The sequence below is a fragment of the Schistocerca gregaria genome, chromosome X (genome assembly GCF_023897955.1).
Source record: "Schistocerca gregaria isolate iqSchGreg1 chromosome X, iqSchGreg1.2, whole genome shotgun sequence".
NCBI lineage: Eukaryota > Metazoa > Arthropoda > Insecta > Orthoptera > Acrididae > Schistocerca > Schistocerca gregaria.
This window is the reverse complement of record NC_064931.1, coordinates 130,853,380-130,874,372: the sequence shown is the minus strand read 5'-3', so window position 1 is coordinate 130,874,372 and position 20,993 is coordinate 130,853,380. Positions and strand designations below refer to the sequence as shown.

The 20,993-nt window shown below is 43.0% G+C and overlaps 1 protein-coding gene across 1 annotated transcript in view; it reads left to right on the top strand.

Annotated features, from left to right (window-relative positions):
- Nucleotides 1-20,993, top strand: part of LOC126298424 (rapamycin-insensitive companion of mTOR-like) — a gene marked incomplete in the record, with an annotated part of 194,615 nt that overhangs the window by 107,731 nt on the left and 65,891 nt on the right. Inside the window, 3 exon segments of the mRNA XM_049989753.1 lie at nucleotides 990-1,196; nucleotides 1,287-1,431; nucleotides 16,643-16,758. Coding sequence (XP_049845710.1) covers nucleotides 990-1,196; nucleotides 1,287-1,431; nucleotides 16,643-16,758 — 468 coding nt within the window.

The window sequence follows — 20,993 nt, the reverse complement described above, 5'->3', positions numbered from 1 at the left end:
GGGGTCAGGAAGCTCCCATCCTCTAGGCAATAAAGCTCCTGCTGTAGTTTATCACGGAGAGCAGATGGTACTGAGGAAGCCTTGTGGAACTTCAGAACCGCCGAGGGAAGGAATTTGATGTGGGCTTCGAACCTGGAGACCCTCTGAGATGTGGGAGAGAACACATCTGGGAGGTCATCCAGAAGCTGCTGCAAGTGATTGCCTGCCAACGACGACTGGACGGCCTGGCACGAGTCATGTATTTCGAGGCCCAGTAAGGGAAAAAGATCCATTCCCAATAAGACTACATTGAAAAATAAAATAACGTTTCAGTGATGTAAGTCCTTTTTTTCTATTCCATTCCGAGAACTGTTCAAACCACCCTCGTAATACCGAAAATGAGAACAATCCACCTAAAGATTCAAAGTCACTTTTGTCCAGAAAGATGTTCATTATCCAAGGGACACATATTTTCAGTTAACTGGCAATCAGCCATAAGAAGCCATAGGAAATCAGTTCTGAAAAAGTGTATTGAAATCTTGAAACCTTTGTGGCCACCACTGCCATACATGTGCAGTATGATGAGTGCTTACCTTTACTCCTTTCATTGTTTATATGCCACAAAGGGTGGTGCAGTATGCAACTTACTGTTGTTAATTTTGTATTGTAAATTCATTTTCGTAGGAAATCTCTTTCATTAATTGTTATTTTTCAATAATTCCTAATTAATTCTATGTAGATTATAATTAGTGAAAGAATCATTGTGCTCAGTGCCCAACTCAGATAGGTTCATTATTTGTCTGGTTAGCAGGCATGTTTGTGGATGATGACTGGAGTGAGCAAGGTAGACGTGGTATGCATCTAAACATGACAGACAGATTTCACTTCACAGCAAAAGAAATCTTTTTTTTCTCTTTGTATTCTCCCATTATTTAATTTTTATTATTTTTGTAGGATACTTTACACAATTACATTTCTTTTTCTGTAACTGACACCACTTTAAATTTTAGGTTGGCTTAGTGTAAGACATGACAGGCATGAACGGTGGCCAGTTATTGAAGAGCAGATAGATATTGATCTTTGCTCATCTAGTGAAGCTGATTCTGTTTCCACCTCTAGTAGTGCTGTGGATATGGATTGCCAAAAGAACTTTTTCATCGATGATGATGAAATAAGTGAAGATGAAGCTGCAGTATTGTCTTGGAATGACAGCTCAGGTTACTATGTACAAAATATAGTTTTGGACCATGATTCTTATTTTGAATAATGTTTTCAAAATATGATGTTTAACGTAATTCTCATATTAGGAAGCAGTGGACCAAGGACAAGCAAGCCAACAAATATTCCGCAGCAGAAATCGCAAACACTTCCTCATTGGCGACCACCACGTCATGTGCGCAGCATGAGTGAGTGCAAGCAATCATCACCAGTGTGGGACCATGCAGATACGAGGTTGGTTACATTGCAGACAACTGATTTACCAGTAGTTCTTAATCACAGTTTTTATTAATGCATTACATCGGAAAAAAGTTGTTGACTCAAAATAGTTGTGTATTAACCAAAATATCATATATTAGTTTCTATGGTGCCCCTTGTGTAACTGAATTATTTTTCATTTTCCATTTTATACTTTAACTGTTTTGTTTCACTAATCTCTTTATGTTAAAAGTTGAAGCAGTAGATTTATTATTACATTTGTGATACACTTTATTTCGCTTTGTTGAAGACACAATTTAAAAATAAATTTATGAAAGTTATTTCTTTCCTGGAATCTGTAATTGCATGACAGTCCTTTCTTGCAGTAAATGTGCCACCAACAGTTGTTACCACCCTACACTTGTAGTATATGTTATAATCAGAATTTAAAATTTTGCTGCTTTAGTCACTTCTGAATTCAAGCTGTTTTCTGTTCCTAGAACTACATTCACCTTATTACTGCTAATAATTTTAACTAGTTCTGGAGCATTATCATAAATACCCTTGCCATTAACTAGTACAATGTAATTTTATCTTCCTGTTCTGTAAGGCTTTTTATATCATAAAAAGGCACTCTGCCAGCCAAGTAGCCACTTCCTATGTGTAGCATACCACTTTACCTACCATAGGGGCCCCACAATTCTCCACCCAGTAGCAGACTTTGAGAAAATCACATCAGTGGTCATTGAGGATTCATCTGTGCTTCATCCACTCGTCTCCAAACCATAGACCCATGACATAGTTCTGGGAACAATGTAACAAATCACAAGACGATCTTCCAGCCTACATGCAATGCCAGCTGCCTTCACTAGTTCAGCCAGCTACATAAAGGAAATCCATGTGGCAGACAACGTGGTTTTAGTGGTGATCCATTATATGTTGGGAAAAACCTTATAGATAGTGCGTGTGGATCTACCAGTGTAAAGGGTATGTGGTATCAGGAATGACAGGGACGATATTTGATGGCAGTGGGTTGGATGGTGAAGAAATTGGTTAGTATTCTGAAAAAAAAAATTGCTGGCAGTTTGGCAATAAGTGATGATCAAAGTGTGAATATATTCTCGGTGAATACAAAGTGGCCAGAATGATAGGCATGTGATATTTTAATGTTGTGTGCATGCCTAGATCACTGCACAATGTTTTGACTATTTCTCTGTCTCCTAGTCTGATTTTGTTTATGTAAACCTTTTTCATGAAAATGGAAAAAGTCCATCTCAAGTAGCAATGTTGTTTAGAGGCCCCTACAGTTCTCCACCCAATTGCAGACTCCGAGAAAACTAGTCGGTGGCCTTGTGCAGAAATTGGTTGTGCAAACCAACATATCACTGTCATGTGAGATAAAGGATAGGTGTGTGTGTGTGTGTGTGTGTGTGTGTGTGTGTGTGTGTGTGTGTGTGTGTACGGGGAGGGGGAGATGTCTTTATCTTTCTACTTGCACCTATAGTTGAAATCTTCTCTCATCTTTGAGAAAATTTTAATTTTAACGTATTCTGACTAATGAAAATATTGATATAGATGCCTAAAATGGTTAATATTTTATGTATACTAAACATATGCAATTTAGTTATTGCTAGAATAGTACAAGGAAAATTGAAATTTAAATAAAGAAATGGTTTACATCCATTTTTATATTCATTTCCTCTTTTGCTTACTGTCTAATCCAGTTGTCAGTGGTATCACAATAATAATAATAATAATAATAATAATAATAACAATAACAATAACAATTACAACAACACCCTCCTCATAGGGGGCTCATGACTCTTTTGCGAGTACATGTGTGGCGATCACAGGGTCCTGAGCTATTGCAGCACCTACATTCTTTCCTGTGCTGCAGTCTTTCATCTCTGTTATTCCTTCTCATACTCTTTTTTTCTCATGGTGGCAGCCTTTGATGTCCATCCTGCTAGTCCTTAAGTTCTGTCTTCCTTTCTCGGACTATTCACTCATTTACTTTACATCATCTTTTAGCTGAAATAATTTTTTAGTTTCCTTCTGGGTTTGATCTTCATTTTCCAAATTGTTTCTGTAATGTAGACCAACTGGGGAAGGATACCTTCCATTGTGCTACTGCATGCATTGTTAAAGACTATCTATGCACAATACCTGCACAAACTTGTATATACATTTCACTGTCAACATGGGAACCAATCTGACATGGTGACGTTTTGTGTACCCTATCAAATGAGCCCATTGCCAACACAGGGATCACACTACAGATGCCTGAGCTGCCAGCTCTCCATACGTCAAGCCGTACATTCCCGCCTCCCTGGGGAATCAGAACTGCTGGCAATGGCCATCAGGCCATGACCTATGTTGCTGCTTAGTAGTGCCTGTGGGGAGAGCTCTTGTTCAGAGTAGGAGGCATGTGGGGGGAACGTTTCACACATGAAACATATTAAATGACACCAAAACAATGTGTGTTCTGATCCAGCTGTGTCATCCGACGGGTATAGAAATTTCACTGCAGACACTAGAACTCTACTGCTTTTCCTACACTTGGCTACCCCAAGGGAAGAGTATCTGTGAAGTGAAACAATTGATCCAGTACTTTGTATGTTTTTCAACAGTTATTTTTGTGGAACATGTTGAAGATAAATTTCGAAAAGTTGAGCCTTTAGGGAAAATGCACAATGGATCACAGTTGATTGTCCTCAGCTGCACAGTCTACAGCTCTTCAAGCATGTGAATGCCTAGGTGCCAATAGTGTTGATGAATGCCCCACACAAAACTCTGAATATGGTCCAAGGTATCATCTTCCGTAGAGGCATACAAGGAGCTATGGGCTAATCTCGAGTGGCTAGGTGTATGTTTTGTCCTACATGTCCAGAAAGGACCCAAGGGTAATGAAACAGATACAAGCACCTTTACCTTAGTCTTTGAAAGAAATGTTCTTCAGGAAAAAGTTAATCATGGTGTACAAGTTCGAAGTAAAACCTTGCGTCCCACCACCAATGACATGCTTCTGATGCTTACGCTTGATCATATGCCATCCCACTGCCAGGTGGACCCAAAGTGTGGCAACTGTGGACAGCCACTCCACAGGGGTAGTCTTTGTGAACAACACCCTATATGTATCAAATGCATGGAACTTAAAGCTCCACATTCACCAGTTTGCCCAGTGTTCAAGAAAGAAAAGAAAATATGGGAACGTAAATCTGTTGACCACCTGTCACTTGCTGAGGCATGAAAACAATACGGATGCTTGCATCCTGTTGATATGATGACCAGTTATGTGAACATCACAGTCCTCACACCCACTACCTTTTTTATTACAAACCAGTTATTCCATTGCCATTCTGTCTTGTGGTTCCCACAGCACCATGTTCAGGAACCACGTCACACACCTGGCCACATAAGCAGCTTCCTCGTCCAATGTCTACCAGTGGCAGGGTTCTCTCTCAGGTCCCCCGTCTCTGGCAACCCACAGCTCAGAGTCTGAAGCAACTGCGACCTGTGGGTCCCAGGGCTGCCAACTCTTCATCTGTCCCCATGCTCATTGCAGATAGGCCCTTACAAAAATATTGGTCACCAAAGACTGAGGAGGAGGAGGAGGAGAATTATTGGGAAAAGGCTACTCTGGTGACACTGAAGGCACCTGATCCCCACATGTAGTCAGAATATGAACCAATCCTCATTGACATAGTTCCATCCTCATCAGTGACAGGCAGTGATCCTTGGGTATGACCGGTCCTCCTGGCCCCTTCATGCCTAACGTGGGCACTTGTAATGTAATCATTCAGTGGGAATTCCTCCTCTTCTTTTAATTTTTCATATTCTACAAGCAACACATTTCACTGATGACCATTCTCCTGTGTTCCATGATTATTGTGCATTTTGTCAGAACCATGCTGGCCCAAGAGGGCATCTGGAGGGGTCTGTACATTTGTTTGCACATATGTGATTAGTGAGTGGATTACCCTTTGCACCACACTGGAGGCAATAGTGGTGCACATGCAAATGACCTCTTCCACTTTTCTCCTACTTGAAGACTTTAATATGCATCAAGGCATGTGGGGGGAGTATCACTTCATTTGGTAGGAGCCTTGATTGACCAGCTTCTTACAGACCATGATCACTGTCTCCCCAATAATGGTACTCATATCCATTCAGCAACATACAGGGCATCTTTCTAGCTATTGACCTAATAGTATTTTTCCCCAATCTCGTGGCTTCGCTACATTGGTCACTTGTGACAGTGATGACTTTCCAGTGATCCTGTCATTTCTTTTCCACCACCAGGTGGACCAACTCCCATGTTGAGTGCTTTGAAGAGGCAGTTGGCATTTGTATGCCTCTGCTTTTATATTCACCCCCTCTGTCAGACTGCACTGATGAGGTTGTGCAAGGTGTATCAGACATGATTACCAATTATGTTCAAACTGCTGTTCCCCTTTCAACAGGCCCTTCCATCGCCAGCTGGTGCGATGGTTGACTAAAGACATTGCAGTAGCTTTCCAGGATCACTGAAGAGGCCTGCCACATTTCAAGTTATGTCCTTCACAGAAAAACCTTATCACATTTAACCAACTTTGTGCTAAGGCTCGCTATCGTACAAAATGCTGTAAGAAGGAATGCTGGGAGCACAATGTCCCCCACCCCCCTGGAATGTATGCCTCTTCCTCCTCCCAATTGTGGGCAAGCTACTTAATCTTCCAGCTGCCAGTGATCAACAACTGTTCCAGGTCCTGTTTTTCAGAATGGCCTCTGTACTGATGCACTGTTTCTTGCTGAACATGTTGCAACCCACTTTGTGACTGCATTGGTATCCTCTTGTTACTCAGCTACCTTTCTATAACAGAAACGATAAGCTAAAGATGTTTCCCTATGTTTCGCCCATTGCCAAGCCAAATCATATAATGAACCTTTCACTGGCTGGGAATTGCTTCAGGCTCTTTTCTCATCTCACGATACAGCCCAGGTCCTGATGCAACATCTGAATGTTACCTAAAGGCTACACCTACTTAAGGTTTTGAGTCGTATTTGGGTAGAAGGTGTCTTTTCTCCACAATGGCAAGATAGTATCATCTTCTCAATCCACAAACCAAGCAGAAACACAACCAATTATCCTTACCAGCATGCCCTGCAAAATGCTTGAAAGTATGATTACCTGCAAATTCTGTTGGGTTCTCAAATCCTAGGGTCTTTTATCCCCCTGAAGTGTTGCTTCAGTAAGATATGAGCAAGCAGTTCTGTGCAGGAGGTGCACGTAATGTAGGCAGCTAGTTTGTTGCCAAAACTTTATTAAAAATCAAACCTGAATATAGAGCAGTGCATATGCAGCAGGCAGACAGTAGATGGCAGACAAAGCTGTGCCAGGCAGGTGAGCCTAGCTGGACTACCTGGGCAATGAACACAGAACTGCAGGGTGGAGAGTGGTGGCGGGCAATGGCCATTGCTGTGCTACCAGGAACTTTTACCTTGGCCTGGACCGTGGAGGTCGCAGCAGGTGCTGGGAACGCCGTGCTCAGGCAGTCAGATGGCAGTCACTGCTTCACAGCTTGGAAACATCAAACATTTCTGCGTCATAAATACGGCAACGGCTAGCATAAGCTGTGTGTCATAGTAGTGCCCAGCAGCGCTGATCAAGATGGGCTGGACCTGGGACTGGAGTTTAAATCCTGTGGCCCAGCACTGAGTTGTGGAACAGCCATGTTTCTGCATTGCCGGGAAACTTCCGTAGTGGAGGCCAATGACTGGAGTTTGGCTGGTGTTAATACGGCAATTGGTCAAACTCCGAAGCATCCTGAAGGCTGTACCACTCCCAGGTTGTTGGCATGTGAGTGCAATGGTACTGACATGTTGGCGTCTGCTGAATTGCAGTACTGGCAGGGGTGATGTCCAGCAAGCAGACCTGATTACTGTTTTGCGCTACTTTCCATGCTGCTAGAGCTTTCGGCCACTACACCCAATCAGCATGATTTTGAGGGGGGCTGATCCATGACCAACCATCTGGTTATGTTGGAAACAGCAGTCCGACAGGGTTTTTCTAAACACCGACACCTCATTGCAGTCTCTCTTTGCATTCATCACAATTTATTTACCCTCCATGACTGGGGCTTTCTAGACTCCCTACCAATTTTTATTCATCATTTTTTGTCCCACCGGTTGTTTCAGGTTAGATTTGGTGCTTCACTCAGCTCTCCATGAGTCCAACAAAATGTTACCCCACTTGGCTCTGTACTGAGTGTAACACACTTCCTCTTCCCCATCAATAGGCTAGTGACCTCGGTTGGGCCAGTGGTCACCCTTGCACTGCATGGTGACGATTTCAGCATTTGGTATAGCTCTCACTCTGTAGCCTAGGGTGAAAGCGAGCTCCAAGGCAAAAATGCAAGTCATGCATTTTTGTGAGCATACCGTGATCCATACTGACCAGAATTCTGTTTGGATACTCAGCACTTGGATGTTGTTGCACAGCACCTGTTTTGGGCTTCCTTTCTGATAAAAAGCTGGTTTGGCAGTCCCATGTTCTTCAACCAAAGGTTACCTTCATTTGAAAAGCTTAAATCTCTCTGCTTCTGTGCCCACACCACCTGAGATGCAGATTGTGCTACTCTTATCCATATTTACTGGGCCCTGGCCTAGTCCCAACTGGAGTGGTTGCCAGGTTTGTGGTGCGGTGGCACCTTCAGCTTTGAAATTGTGAGGCCCACTTCATTACCATGACATGTGACTGGCCACTGGTGCCTTCAGGATTAGTCCTGCAGACAGTCTCCTTGTCAAATTGTGGATATTCCCTCTTCAGTTCCAGTGGTGCTAACTCCTGTACAATTGCCACTCAGCATTTCCCTGATCATCCAACATATCTCATTCTTTCTGTATATGAGGGGCATCAACCTCCTGATACCCGCACTCTGATAGGGGTACCAGTTGGAATGCACCTCACAACCCTCTGCCTGTCTTCTCTGGAATTCACTCGTGTATTTTCTCACTCACTCTCACATGGTTGGTGCCCAGTCCACAAATTGGGATTGATCCATTTTGAAGTCCTAAAGTCTCAGTCGCCTCCATGACCTTTTGGCATGTATTGTGTTGAGTTCTTCACGAATTTCAGAATACTACCATCGTTTACACTGTTGACTCCAAAACCGTAAAAGGACGGGATGTGCTGTTACATCTCCTACTCAGAAACAGCATTTGTTGCCAGGGGCATTTTTTTTTTACAGAGTAGCAGATAACCATTAGCAGAGCTGTCTGTTTAATAAAACAGGCCTCCTTTGACAGCATTTTAATATTTAGTGACTCAGTGATCAGTCTCCAGGCCATTGACTGAAATCACCTTGTAAGCTTTGTTATTCATGACCTTCTCACTGGCCTTGGTCATATAGCATGCTCTGGTGTCTTTCTCTGCGTCCCAAGTTGTGGATATTGCAGGGAAAGAACTGACTGACAGTTTGGTTAGAGGAGCAATTACCTCCTCCATTCACTCTGACAGTCCCAGGTGTGGATTTGCGGGTACAAATATGACCTCTGGTTACTTGGAGATGGAATGACATCAGGTGGGCTACTGCCTCCTTTAAAAAACTCTGCACTGCCACGGAGACCGCTGCTGCATGGTGCTCTTCCTTTTGTTTCTCCTGGAAGGAATCCACCACCTTATGTTACCTCCACATCTGTCACACCAGGCTAACCCATAATTTATTTTATGTAATGAGCGACCCCAACATTGTAGTTGTGGAGCCTTACAAGCAGTAACTCATCTCATGGAGGAATGGTCCCTCCTTCTGGCCTTCCATGCTATAAGCATGGCATTATGAATTCAATGCCTCTAATATCAGCAGACTATGAATGGATGGTTGAAGTGGTTGGATGTTTCCTCCATGAAAGTGGTTTTTATTCTTGGATATAAGGTTTTAAGCTACCTTTGGGGCAAGAGTGGGGCAGTTGTAGCCAAAGTGTCCTCCACTGCATGCTAGATTTGGGGACTCCCGACACTACCTCCTTGACCAGCTCACTCTTTCATTCCTCCCTTACCCCTGTTGCAATTGATTTTAGCTATGGTTTCCCGTGGGTGTTCTTTAACGCCTTGACTATAGTGGATCAGGTGTGGTTTGGCTGTGGGTGGAATGACTCCCATCACATGCAAAGCCCTGGGCACGCACACATGCTGCCTTACCTGTCTCTCTCCTCTTGTTTTTATAATTGACCATCCATTATGTTTTTAAGCTGCTCACTTGTACTGTTCTCAATCTGACAACTGGAAGGCATTCTTTGCTCTGTAACTGTCTTTGCCCTTCTTAGGGATGGCAGGGATCAAATGCGGGCTATGATTTCTGTTGCCTTGGACAAGTCCAGGGAGATCCTTTGTCTGCTCTGACCTACATACCAGCCCTTAATTTATTTTTATGCCCTGGCATCAGTACTGCATTCAGTGCCTCAGTTTTAATGGTTCTATGTACCTTCATCATCAGAACGCACTTCAGTGTGGTGCACTTCAGTAATTCTGGATGGACTACCACTGCATCGATGCACTGGTGACCTTGCTGTTCAGTCTTAGCCTGCAATGAACGAATCAGCCATCCATCATAATTGTTGTCATCAACACGGGAATGATAGTTTCACCTAACCAATGAGAGACAAGAAAATAGAGATGGTATTTGCATACACAAGCAGCAGTGACATTTATAATCTTGGTTGTGCAAATATTTGGGTGTTTGTTGTGACTATGTTACGATTTTTGAGGTGGAGGTTAGGGTCGGACCTAATACCAGTGATAAATTGCTGCAATGGAATTGGGTATCAATAAAATTTATAATCTGCGTTGTCACAAATATTTGGCTGTTTCTTCTGAATATTTTGCAATTTCCAAGGGTGTGGTTGTGGTGGATCCTGAAAACATAGTGGACTTAGCATCTATATTGACGTGAGAATGTGACAAAATTGATGATATTATTTCATCTCTTGCTTCCGAACATTTCATCTGTGCGCTGCTGTCTCATTAGCTGCATACTCCAGCAGCTTACACACTCCCGTTTATTGCCATCCTACCTCCCAGCAAGTATTGACAACATTGCTGCACGAAACATGTAAGTACGCCACTAGCCCCCATCTAGACTTTTACTGTCTGCTGCAGAAGTATATAGTATTGTTGAGTATTAGTGCAATTTAAAATCAATTCAATTCCAATAACAAGTGGATTCAAGCAAACTACAGTAAAAATCTGCTAAACGTTAGCAAAAAGCCAAGGTATGCGGTTTACATTCCCATGGTTGGCTGCATTGCAAAATTTACTGCCCTTTTGCAACTCCCATCCCAGCATTCATCCCTGTTCTCAGCCAAGCTGGTGTCACTGTTCCCCTTCCAATGCTTCAGAATTCTTCAAAATAAATCTGCATGTGACATAAATTGTCGTAGCTTCATCTTTAAATGTAAGACGACCCCCTATATTCATCTATTACACAATGTAAAACCATACACCTCAACAGCAGTTGTTTAATCTGTGACTGTAAGATGACTCAGTATTTTTTGAATTGCAAATTTGGGGGAAAAAGTTATTCGTCTTAGGCTGATACAGCTAATTAACAATTTGATTCTATGTTTATATTATTTATAAAATAATCTACTTGAAAGACTAAGTTGATGATAACACAAATCACAGAGTAAATTTCCTGTAAAGAATCACGTACATAAAATTAACTTTGAAATGATTATTCCATACATTTTCTGAAGTTCAATTACAGTGGACAGAAATTTAGTTGAGCATAAGTAGTTCCACAAAATGATCACCCATAGCCCAGTAGTTGATCATTGTTATAAATAATTAACATACTGAACAATTTTTTATCAGTGGAATAAAACAATAGAACATAGTAGACATAACAATAAACTTTACACAAGTCTGTTCAGTTTCATTTCAGTTTTCCAGCATCAACAGCCTGTTGAAACTTGTAACACAGCCCGACTCCTGTAGAAGTAATAGAGGGTTCTTGGAAGTATTGCTAAAATTTGTGAAGACTCAACTGTGCTTACATCATCCTCATTAGTTTTAAACAGCATATTTCTTTTGGCTCATCTTTTCAAAACCATTACCTCATTGTCCTCCTTTGCAGTAACTCTGAACAGGGCACACAAATCTATACTTGTTATCATCTTCTGGCCTGGAAACAAGATCAATGCAAAATCTCCTCCTCTGAATGCAGGCTTACCAGTGTCATGTCTCTTCCCATTGGTAGCATACTGTTTATTACCGACGGTGTCATTTTCTGATGTGACTTCACTAGGACTCTATTCATCACTCCTGGATTGTGATGCTGAACTGTCTTTTTTTACAGGTTTTTTTTTTCAACAACTGAAAATGCTTTCCTTACTTTTCTTTTTTTCTCATTCATCTGTTTTGCCATTTCACATTGTTCTATTCTAGCTCGTTTGGCAGCATCTGTATTGGCTTTTAGGCTCCCTTTTTATTTGTTCCAGTCTAGTCGCTGTTTGGATGTTGTTGCATTGGTGTCTACTCTCTCACTCTCTCTTCCTTCCAGGTGTGATAGGGGATTCAGTAGGCCAGGTACTGTGATCAGAAAAATGTGGACTGAGTCTGTTTTTCTGAGATGAGTGGGATGAATGGTTTGTTTTTTTTTTTTTTTTTTTTTTTTTTTTTTTTTTTTTTTTTTTTTTTTTTTTTTAGTGTCTGCTTCAGTGTTGACTGGATGTGAAGAGGGCTCAGGAGGATCTGAACTGGCATTTTCTTTTATTGTATCTTGATCTCATGAATTTTCATTATGACATGTGGATGATGTATCCTCTGGGTCACAAGATATTTTGTCATTAATACACACTTGAGGATCTCCTGCTGGATTTTCTGATAAGGGGATGGATTGTTTTGTACTACCTAAATGCAGAGATGGCATGTTACCATCTGTAGTTTTGTTTGTTGAAGGTGATATACATGCAGCACAAATTTTATGCCAAACCTGAGACAATTCTTATGCTCCTGGATCGCCTTCCCATCCATTTTTCTCTGCTGCATTGAATTCTTTCACTCTACCTCTCTTCATTAAAGATTCAAAATGCAAAAGATGTTCAGCACCAAATGATGATGGTTTTATTACATTACCACGTGTTATAATAGGTTCATAATGTTTAGATTTGCTGGATATACGTCTAGCATAGTCCACTGCATCAGGATCATAAGAGAAAAGACCCACTTCATGAAACTGTTTTTCACTAATCAAAATATCCACGGGTGTACTGCCGGTCTATAGTGTCCAACGGGCACAATATTTCGGCGATCAAACATGTCGCCATCATCAGGTGAACTGACGGACTGAGCTCCTGTGAACATGCCGGCACGGAGATCCGTACGCTATGGCTGCTCAGGGGGAACTGGGTTCGGTCGCGGCGGCGGCCGATTTAAATACCCTCCGCCCGCGGCGCGCTCCCTCCGCCGTCCGCGCCCCGCGCCACGGTCTCGCGGTGGAACAGATTGCGACGGCGTCTGAGATGACGTCGGTGTGATGGCTCTGTCCGCCGTGGTCGTCACAACTATGCGTTTGCTCGATTTACTCTTGATTAACCCAATCGCTGGTTCCCAAGCCTTGCTAAGATTATAGCCACAGTCACGGTTTATGAGGTCGTCATTGGTGCGAATTTCGATGGCCTCTCTAACAACGCTGTCCCAGTATCTCGACGTCTGTACCAGAATCCTCGTGCGGTCATACTCCATAGCGTGATTTTCCGACAAACAATGTTCAGCGACCGCCGACTTGCTCGGATACATTAGTCGAGTGTGCCTCTGGTGTTCACGGCATCGATCCTCGACAGTACGCATCGTCTGTTTTTCACTGTTTCCGGAGTAGCCTTTTCATTGAAGACAGTCTCAAGCAATAGGCCAAATACAGTTTTTGTTACAGCTTTATTGCCAGTTTTGTGTTTCCAGTTATATACAGCATCTGTCCATCCAGATTTCCGGGGTTGAAATATTGCCTCATCAGCTGGTTGAACTGCACGAGTCGCATTTGGATACAACGCAAATTGTATTATCCCATTGTCGGCACAAAACGTAGTGACTTTATATGCTGTATGGGATTTGTACCTATTTACCAATAAAATGACAGGAAATTTGACTCTCTTATCTCTCTCTCTCTCTCTCTCTCTCTCTCTCTCTCTCTCTCTCTCTCTATCTGTGGAAGGAAAATGTTGACAGCATATTCAAAGTAGAGGACCCCTTTTCACCCATTTTCACCCAACTCTGTTTTGACTTCCCAATGCCCTATTCACTGTTCAAATTCTAGGATGTGTCCCATGAAATTTTCTGTAGTGGAAATACAACCATTGGGGGTACAGTGTCTCCAGCAGCATTGCAATTCGCCTTTACAGTAATGACCTCCTTTTCATTGCCACTTTTGACTTCATACAGGCTGTCAAAAGAAATCGGACCCAGCACATTTCTGCTTTTAGGGCATGTTTCAAATCCTGTTTCATCTCCATTATAAATTTAAAATGTCCTAATTCTTACCCTGTTGAAGATGCTGATAAAGTTGATTGAACTGCTGCCTGACATTTTCCTCAGTAAGAGCTGCTCTAGCAGTATTTATGCTCTCAGCATGCCGTTCTAATACATCTGGGTGACGTTTCATTACTTAAATCCTCTCATCTTTGAATGGTGTAAGTCTTCTATCTGCCAAAACAATGTCACTCACAGTTTCATACAGCATCCTTCACTTGATTAGAAATCATTTTTTAGTGTTGGCATGGATCCAGTTAACCAATATATTCTCTTCATCCTCTGTCAAAGTTGAACCTGGTCCCATCTTATGCTCCATAGGTACTTTTCCTTTGATTTTATTATTTAGCATATTAAATAGAATACCAAAATCTTTTGCAGCTCTCCTCATGGTACTGCCACCTACTTGAAATGCTTCTACTGCATATTTTAAGTCTTCTTCAGAATACTCAAAAAATTCTTTTTGCAGCTTATCTTCTTTTGGACCCATTTATTAATTCAGTCTGTATATTTCACTACTGTAAGTAGAGGTATGAAAATAATGACTAATACTGATTTTATCTGTATGTCACAATAATTGTTGGTTGATCATATGTAAACCAGTGGTGATCGCCCTGATCAGTAACCGTGGGCCATATAAATTTCAAATTTCCATCAGTATGGGTCAGAAGAAAGTAATGCCTACATGGTTCACGGTTAAAAGCAACTTGTTTTGAAAACATTCTAAAAAGTACCAGTAATTGATCAGTATGGTGAACTATTGGAAAAAATGCTTTTATGCACTCTGGTAGTTGATGTACTCCGTTATACATTAATGAAGCAATAATTCACACTTCCTATGTGATAAATGATACCATCAATCATTCATAATGAGTTATCTCTTAAAATACACTCCTAGAAATGGAAAAAAGAACACATTGACACCGGTGTGTCAGACCCACCATACTTGCTCCGGACACTGCGAGAGGGCTGTACAAGCAATGCTCACACGCACGGCACAGCGGACACACCAGGAACCGTGGTGTTGGCCGTCGAATGGCGCTAGCTGCGCAGCATTTGTGCACCGCCGCCGTCAGTGTCAGCCAGTTTGCCGTGGCATACGGAGCTCCATCGCAGTCTTTAACACTGGTAGCATGCCGCGACAGCGTGGACGTGAACCGTATGTGCAGTTGACGGACTTTGAGCGAGGGCGTATAGTGGGCATGCAGGAGGCCGGGTGGACGTACCGCCGAATTGCTCAACACGTGGGGCGTGAGGTCTCCACAGTACATCGATGTTGTCGCCAGTGGTCGGCGGAAAGTGCACGTGCCCGTCGACCTGGGACCGGACCGCAGCGACGCACGGATGCACGCCAAGACCGTAGGATCCTACGCAGTGCCGTAGGGGACCGCACCGCCACTTCCCAGCAAATTAGGGACACTGTTGCTCCTGGGGTATCGGCGAGGACCATTCGCAACCATCTCCATGAAGCTGGGCTACGGTCCCGCACACCGTTAGGCCATCTTCCGCTCACGCCCCAACACCGTGCAGCCCGCCTCCAGTGGTGTCGCGACAGGCGTGAATGGAGGGACGAATGGAGACGTGTCGTCTTCAGCGATGAGAGTCGCTTCTGCCTTGGTGCCAATGATGGTCGTATGCGTGTTTGGCGCCGTGCAGGTGAGCGCCACAATCAGGACTGCATACGACCGAGGCACACAGGACACGTCCGCATGTATCCCGTGCCACCCAACGTGCTCTAGAAGGTGTAAGTCAACTACCCTGGCCAGCAAGATCTCCGGATCTGTCCCCCATTGAGCATGTTTGGGACTGGATGAAGTGTCGTCTCACGCAGTCTGCACGTCCAGCACGAACGCTGGTCCAACTGAGGCGCCAGGTGGAAACGGCATGGCAAGCCATTCCACAGGACTACATCCAGCATCTCTACGATCGTCTCCATGGGAGAATAGCAGCCTGCATTGCTGCAAAAGGTGGATATACACTGTACTAGTGCATACATTGTGCATACTCTGTTGCCTGTGTCTATGTGCCTGTGGTTCTGTCAGTGTGATCATGTGATGTATCTGACCCCAGGAATGTGTCAATAAAGTTTCCCCTTCCTGGGACAATGAATTCACGGTGTTCTTATTTCAATTTCCAGGAGTGTAGTTCATCACATTTCAGTATTTGGTACTTGTATCACTGTAACCCACCTTACAGTTAGTCTTGACACTCTGACTCAACACTTTTCAGCACAGCACAAAAGGAAAGATTTTCTCAAAGCTATTAGTTCTCTCCAAATGTTGTAACAATAGAAGATACAGGTTTGCCAACATAGGTTCTTTATATTCTCCTACATTTTTAAAAGTGCCAGTGCCACCATCTCTTAAATTTTAAAAGATTAGAATCAAACTGATAAACTACCAGGTGGTGATCAACTACTGACTGGGGCACCATATAATAGGGTAAATATGGTAAATGGGAATATTATATCTCCAGTAAGTTAATATAGACTGCCATTGTGAATCATGTAATATAACAAGAATAGATATTGAAACAATCGATGACTTCCTAAACTAACTTCTTAATTTAGTTGGTGAAGAAATGATAAATATAACGAAAACTTCATATTTGTGTTGTTAACTTTTGGGTCAAGCAGAATTTATACATATGTGACTATAGTCATAATGCTCAACTCAACATTCTGTGTTAATTATAGCATACATCTTATTTTTCCCATTTCTGATGTGTCATCCTTTCTTGTTACAGTGATCGTGTTCAAAAGCTGAGTCCAATACCCAGTTCCACTTCACTAAATACACTTAAATCAAGCAATCAGCAACGGAGAAATAGCCATATAAGCTACCGAAAGCATTCTACACAAGGTAATTTGACAGTACATTTAGGCTAACTGTTAATACCATCATTGAAGACAATGGTTAGTACATTTTAGTATAGAAATGTTAAAAATACACTGGCGTGCAAAACTTAAGGATGAAAGTAACTTTCGGATGATGTGTCACTACTGTAATGTGGTTCAATGAAACTTGGACCATACATAGAAAGAACTGGTAAAGTGTAGTACAGAAGGTAATTGAAAGAAATATGCAATTAAACAAACAGAAATTACACTTTTATTGAAAGACATTAGTTACACCAAAGCCAGTGCAATTTATGATGGTTCCCAGAACTTACAGAAGGTGGGAGTTGGTTCTTAATAGATTGTATGAACACCATGGATGGTAAGCAAGCTCTGCAATGTGCTCTCATGGTGGCCACAAGTTTGGTAAGGAGTTATTGTGGTAAGGCATTACATTCCTCCACCAGTGCTGTTGACGACTTTTGAATGGTCGTTGGTGCATGTGAACAGGCTGCAGTTCATCTCCCCAAAATATCCCACATGCACTCAGTGGGGTTTACGTCTGGGGAACAGGCTGTCCAGTCTATTCGCTGAATATCTGTTCATTCCAAGAGCTGCTACACCTGCACAGTTCGATGTGCTTGTGCATTGTCATCCATAAAAATGAAGACAGGACAGAATGTGCACCTGGAAAGGTGCATATGGGGAAGAAGTACAGTGTGACAATAATGTTGACCAGTGTGTGTACTGTGTTCAGTTGATTTGGTGGCCAGTACGCCCATCCAACTTATTCCTCCCCACATCGTAACAACTGGACCAACAAAAGAATCATGTTCAACAATGTTCCTGGCTGCATTACGCGTTTCCACCTGGTGCCACATTAGGGTATGAAATGCATCTAGATACAGTTAGTAGCTTGCAGTTGTGGCAGACGGTTGCACTCTCCAAGCACACTGACATCAGCATTAGCATCAGCATCAGCGGTTGCTGAAGGCTACCTGTTGTATTGAATACATTCCAGTGCTTTCCATAATTTCTGGTAGTGTCTGTCTGATATTTTTGCTAAAAATATCATACTTTCTTAGTTTCATTCCCTTCATGCACTCTGTGATTTAAAATTAAGTTCAGTGAATATTTGTGGGGTGTTTACATTCTAGTGTTCTGTCAGACAGCCGTTTAGTTGTTAGGTGTTGTTTAGATATGTTACAGTGCTCTTCATAATTTCCTGATATGCCAGTGGAAGATTGTTGTTAAAAAACCTTATCCTTTTTTGGTTTTCATTCATGTCCTGCCTTCTGCTAACTAAAATTTATGTTCAGCAAATATCTGTGTTGTGTTTACATTTTCATCTTTTACATCCACTTGCCATCTAAGAGTTAGCTGTGCAGCTCATTGGAAGATAAATTTCACTCATTCTTACTTTATTAGAGTTTAAATGTGTGTTAGCATGTTTTTGTCTACTCTAAAGTATCATCATGTGTGACAAATTTTGATGTAAGTTCGTTACTATGGGAGAAACTTGTCAGGACTGTGGGTTGGTATTTCACTGGGCTGATGTTTGTTGGGGAACTCAGTAGAGTATCAGATGAGGCTCTCCCATTGAGCTGTAGATTATGTAGACAAGACAAGAGAATCATGGAACAGAGAAGAAAGATTTGTGCCCTTCAGACAGAAGTAGTAGTGTCATATTTTGAATGAGATAGGTTGAAGGAGGTGCTGAAAAAAGGTGACAAGAAATAAGTAAAGGGAGAAAACGGTAGAAATCACACTTCAGATTCCAATTAGCAACTAGTTTAACTTGTTACCTCGAGAAGAGCTTTGACCAGGTTTTGAGCAAAATGGAGTGCAGCAGACTCATAGGAACAACTTTAAGGCTAGATTGATAGAAAAGTAAAGTATGAAGAAAAGAGTCCTACTGTTAGGCAGCGGTCACAGGAGAGTTGTAGCCCAGAGGCTACATGAAAAGCTAGGCGTAGAATATGAGGTCACAACCATTGTGAAACATAGTGCCAGTCTTAGCAAGGGTACAGAGAAGATAGAGCCTTGCGCAGAGATTTTGATGGAGAGGATTAGGTATTTATAATAGGAGAAGCAGGACACAGCCGGGTTAACAACTTAACAGTATAGTATTAAATGTAGGAAATAGGAGCAGCAACAGCACACACTCGTGTGGGGTTTGGGATGTTTTACAGTGCCACAATCAGGAAAGGGAAATCAGTGTTGATCTGTGTTAGCTGAACATCTTGCAGACCCCCCAGTGGGCCTGGGGGTTAGAATAGACCCAAGGTGTTCCTGCATGTCGTAAGAGGCAACTAGGAGTGTCTCAACTTTCGGTCTTTATGTGATGGTCCCCTGTAGGGTTTGACTCCCACTTTTCAAAATTTTCCCGAAAACCGAGCCAATTGGGGAAGGGCGCCTTACATGGTGCATCGTGTCCATTGTGCATTGAGATCTTTAGCCCACTTTCTTGTCGTGGCATTGCAGTCCTGCTCATCCTCCATCTCTTGAGAGAAGACATCTAGCTGGGTGCGATTTCCTTCACCCGCTATATTGTGTCATTTTCCCTGACCACACAGGGATCACTCTGCTGATGCCTGCGCCATTAACTCCCCATGTATGCCACGGAGTAGATGCCTGTCACCCTGGGGCATCGGGACTCCCAGCAATAGCCATCCTATCAGGTGGCCTTTGCTGCGGCTGGGGGGTGCCCATGGGGAGATACCCTGGTCAGAGTGGGTGGCATCAGGGTGGATGACACCTGATGAAGTGTACCACATCATCAATTGCTAGTAATCAAATTCCAGCAGTCTCCAAGTGTTCCAAGTCTCAGTACAATGCAAGGAAGTATGATCCTAACTCGTTCCTCTCCGTGACCACACCATGGGTGGAACGCCAGGCTAAGGATGCCAGTGAACCTTATTCACTCTGATACCTCATATCTACGAGAGCTGATGGGGACTCCTTTGTCTCGATGAAGCCTCAGTTTTTTGTAGAGCATTAAGGGTACTAGTTTGGAGAGGTGGAGGGCTTCTCCAAAATGTGGTCAGAGTCAGTCCTTATAAAAACGGCATCCTCTGCCCAGTCACTGGCGTTACACACTTGTGACAAGCTGGGAGATGTTTCCATTACCATCACACCTCATAAGAGCTTAAATATGGAAATATGGTCCAGGGTATTATATTCCACAGGGGCCTTCTTTTGCAGTCTGACAATGAGTTGCGCAATCTCTTTCATCTCTTTGAATTGCTAATTCTACAATACTTCTTTTACTATGAAGCCATGTTCTTTGATTTGGAGAAAGCGTACGATACCTGTTGGCGGACAGGCATTCTACGCACTATGCACATATGGGCCTCCGCATTTGTCTTCTCACTTTCATCCGGGAATTTTTACAGACAGAGTTTTCCGGGTACATGTGGGTTCCTCCTTATACCACACCTTTTCACAGGAGAACAGGGTCCCTCAGGGCTCCGTACTGAGTGTCATCCCCAACCCAATTATGGACTGCCTTCCAGCTGGCATTTCCAGCTCTCTCTCCGTTGACGACTTTGCTCTTTATTGCAGCTCCCAGCGGACGTGTCTCCTGCAAGGCTGTCTTCAGTGTTGTCTGGACCGTCTCTATTTGTGGAGTGTCACAAATGGTTTCCGCTTTTCTGCTACCAAATCAGTTTGCGTCCTCTTCTGGCAGTACAAGGCGTTCCTTCCACAGTCCTTGTGACTCAGCCAAAACGATCTCCCATTCGTGGGTGCAACGAAGTTCTTAGGGCTTACGTTCAATAGGAAACTCAGTTGGTCTCCTCACATGTCTTACCTGGCTGCACGCTGCACCCGGTCCCTTGATGTCCTTCGTGTATTGAGTGGTACCTCTTGGGGAGCTGACCGGACTGTCCTCCTCCGCCTCTATCGATCTATTGTCCACTCCAAGTTGTATTATGGATGCATTGTCTACTCCTCCACCATTTGGGGATCCGTCTTGCCACTGGTGCCTTCCGTACTAGCCCAGTTGAGAGTCTATATGCAGAAGCCAGTGAACTACCATGGTCACACCCGCACGACATTATTCTCAGTAGGTATGCATGTTGGCTTTCTTCCATGCCAGGCCACCCAACCTTTGACCCATGTTTGATGACATTCTTGACCGCCAATACGAGATGTACGTTTCTTCTCTGCTGCCTCCCGGCGTCAACTTTCATCACCTGCTTCAGCAGCTGCAGTTCAGACTTCCTGCCACTTTCCAAATAAGTGAGAGCTCTTCACAAC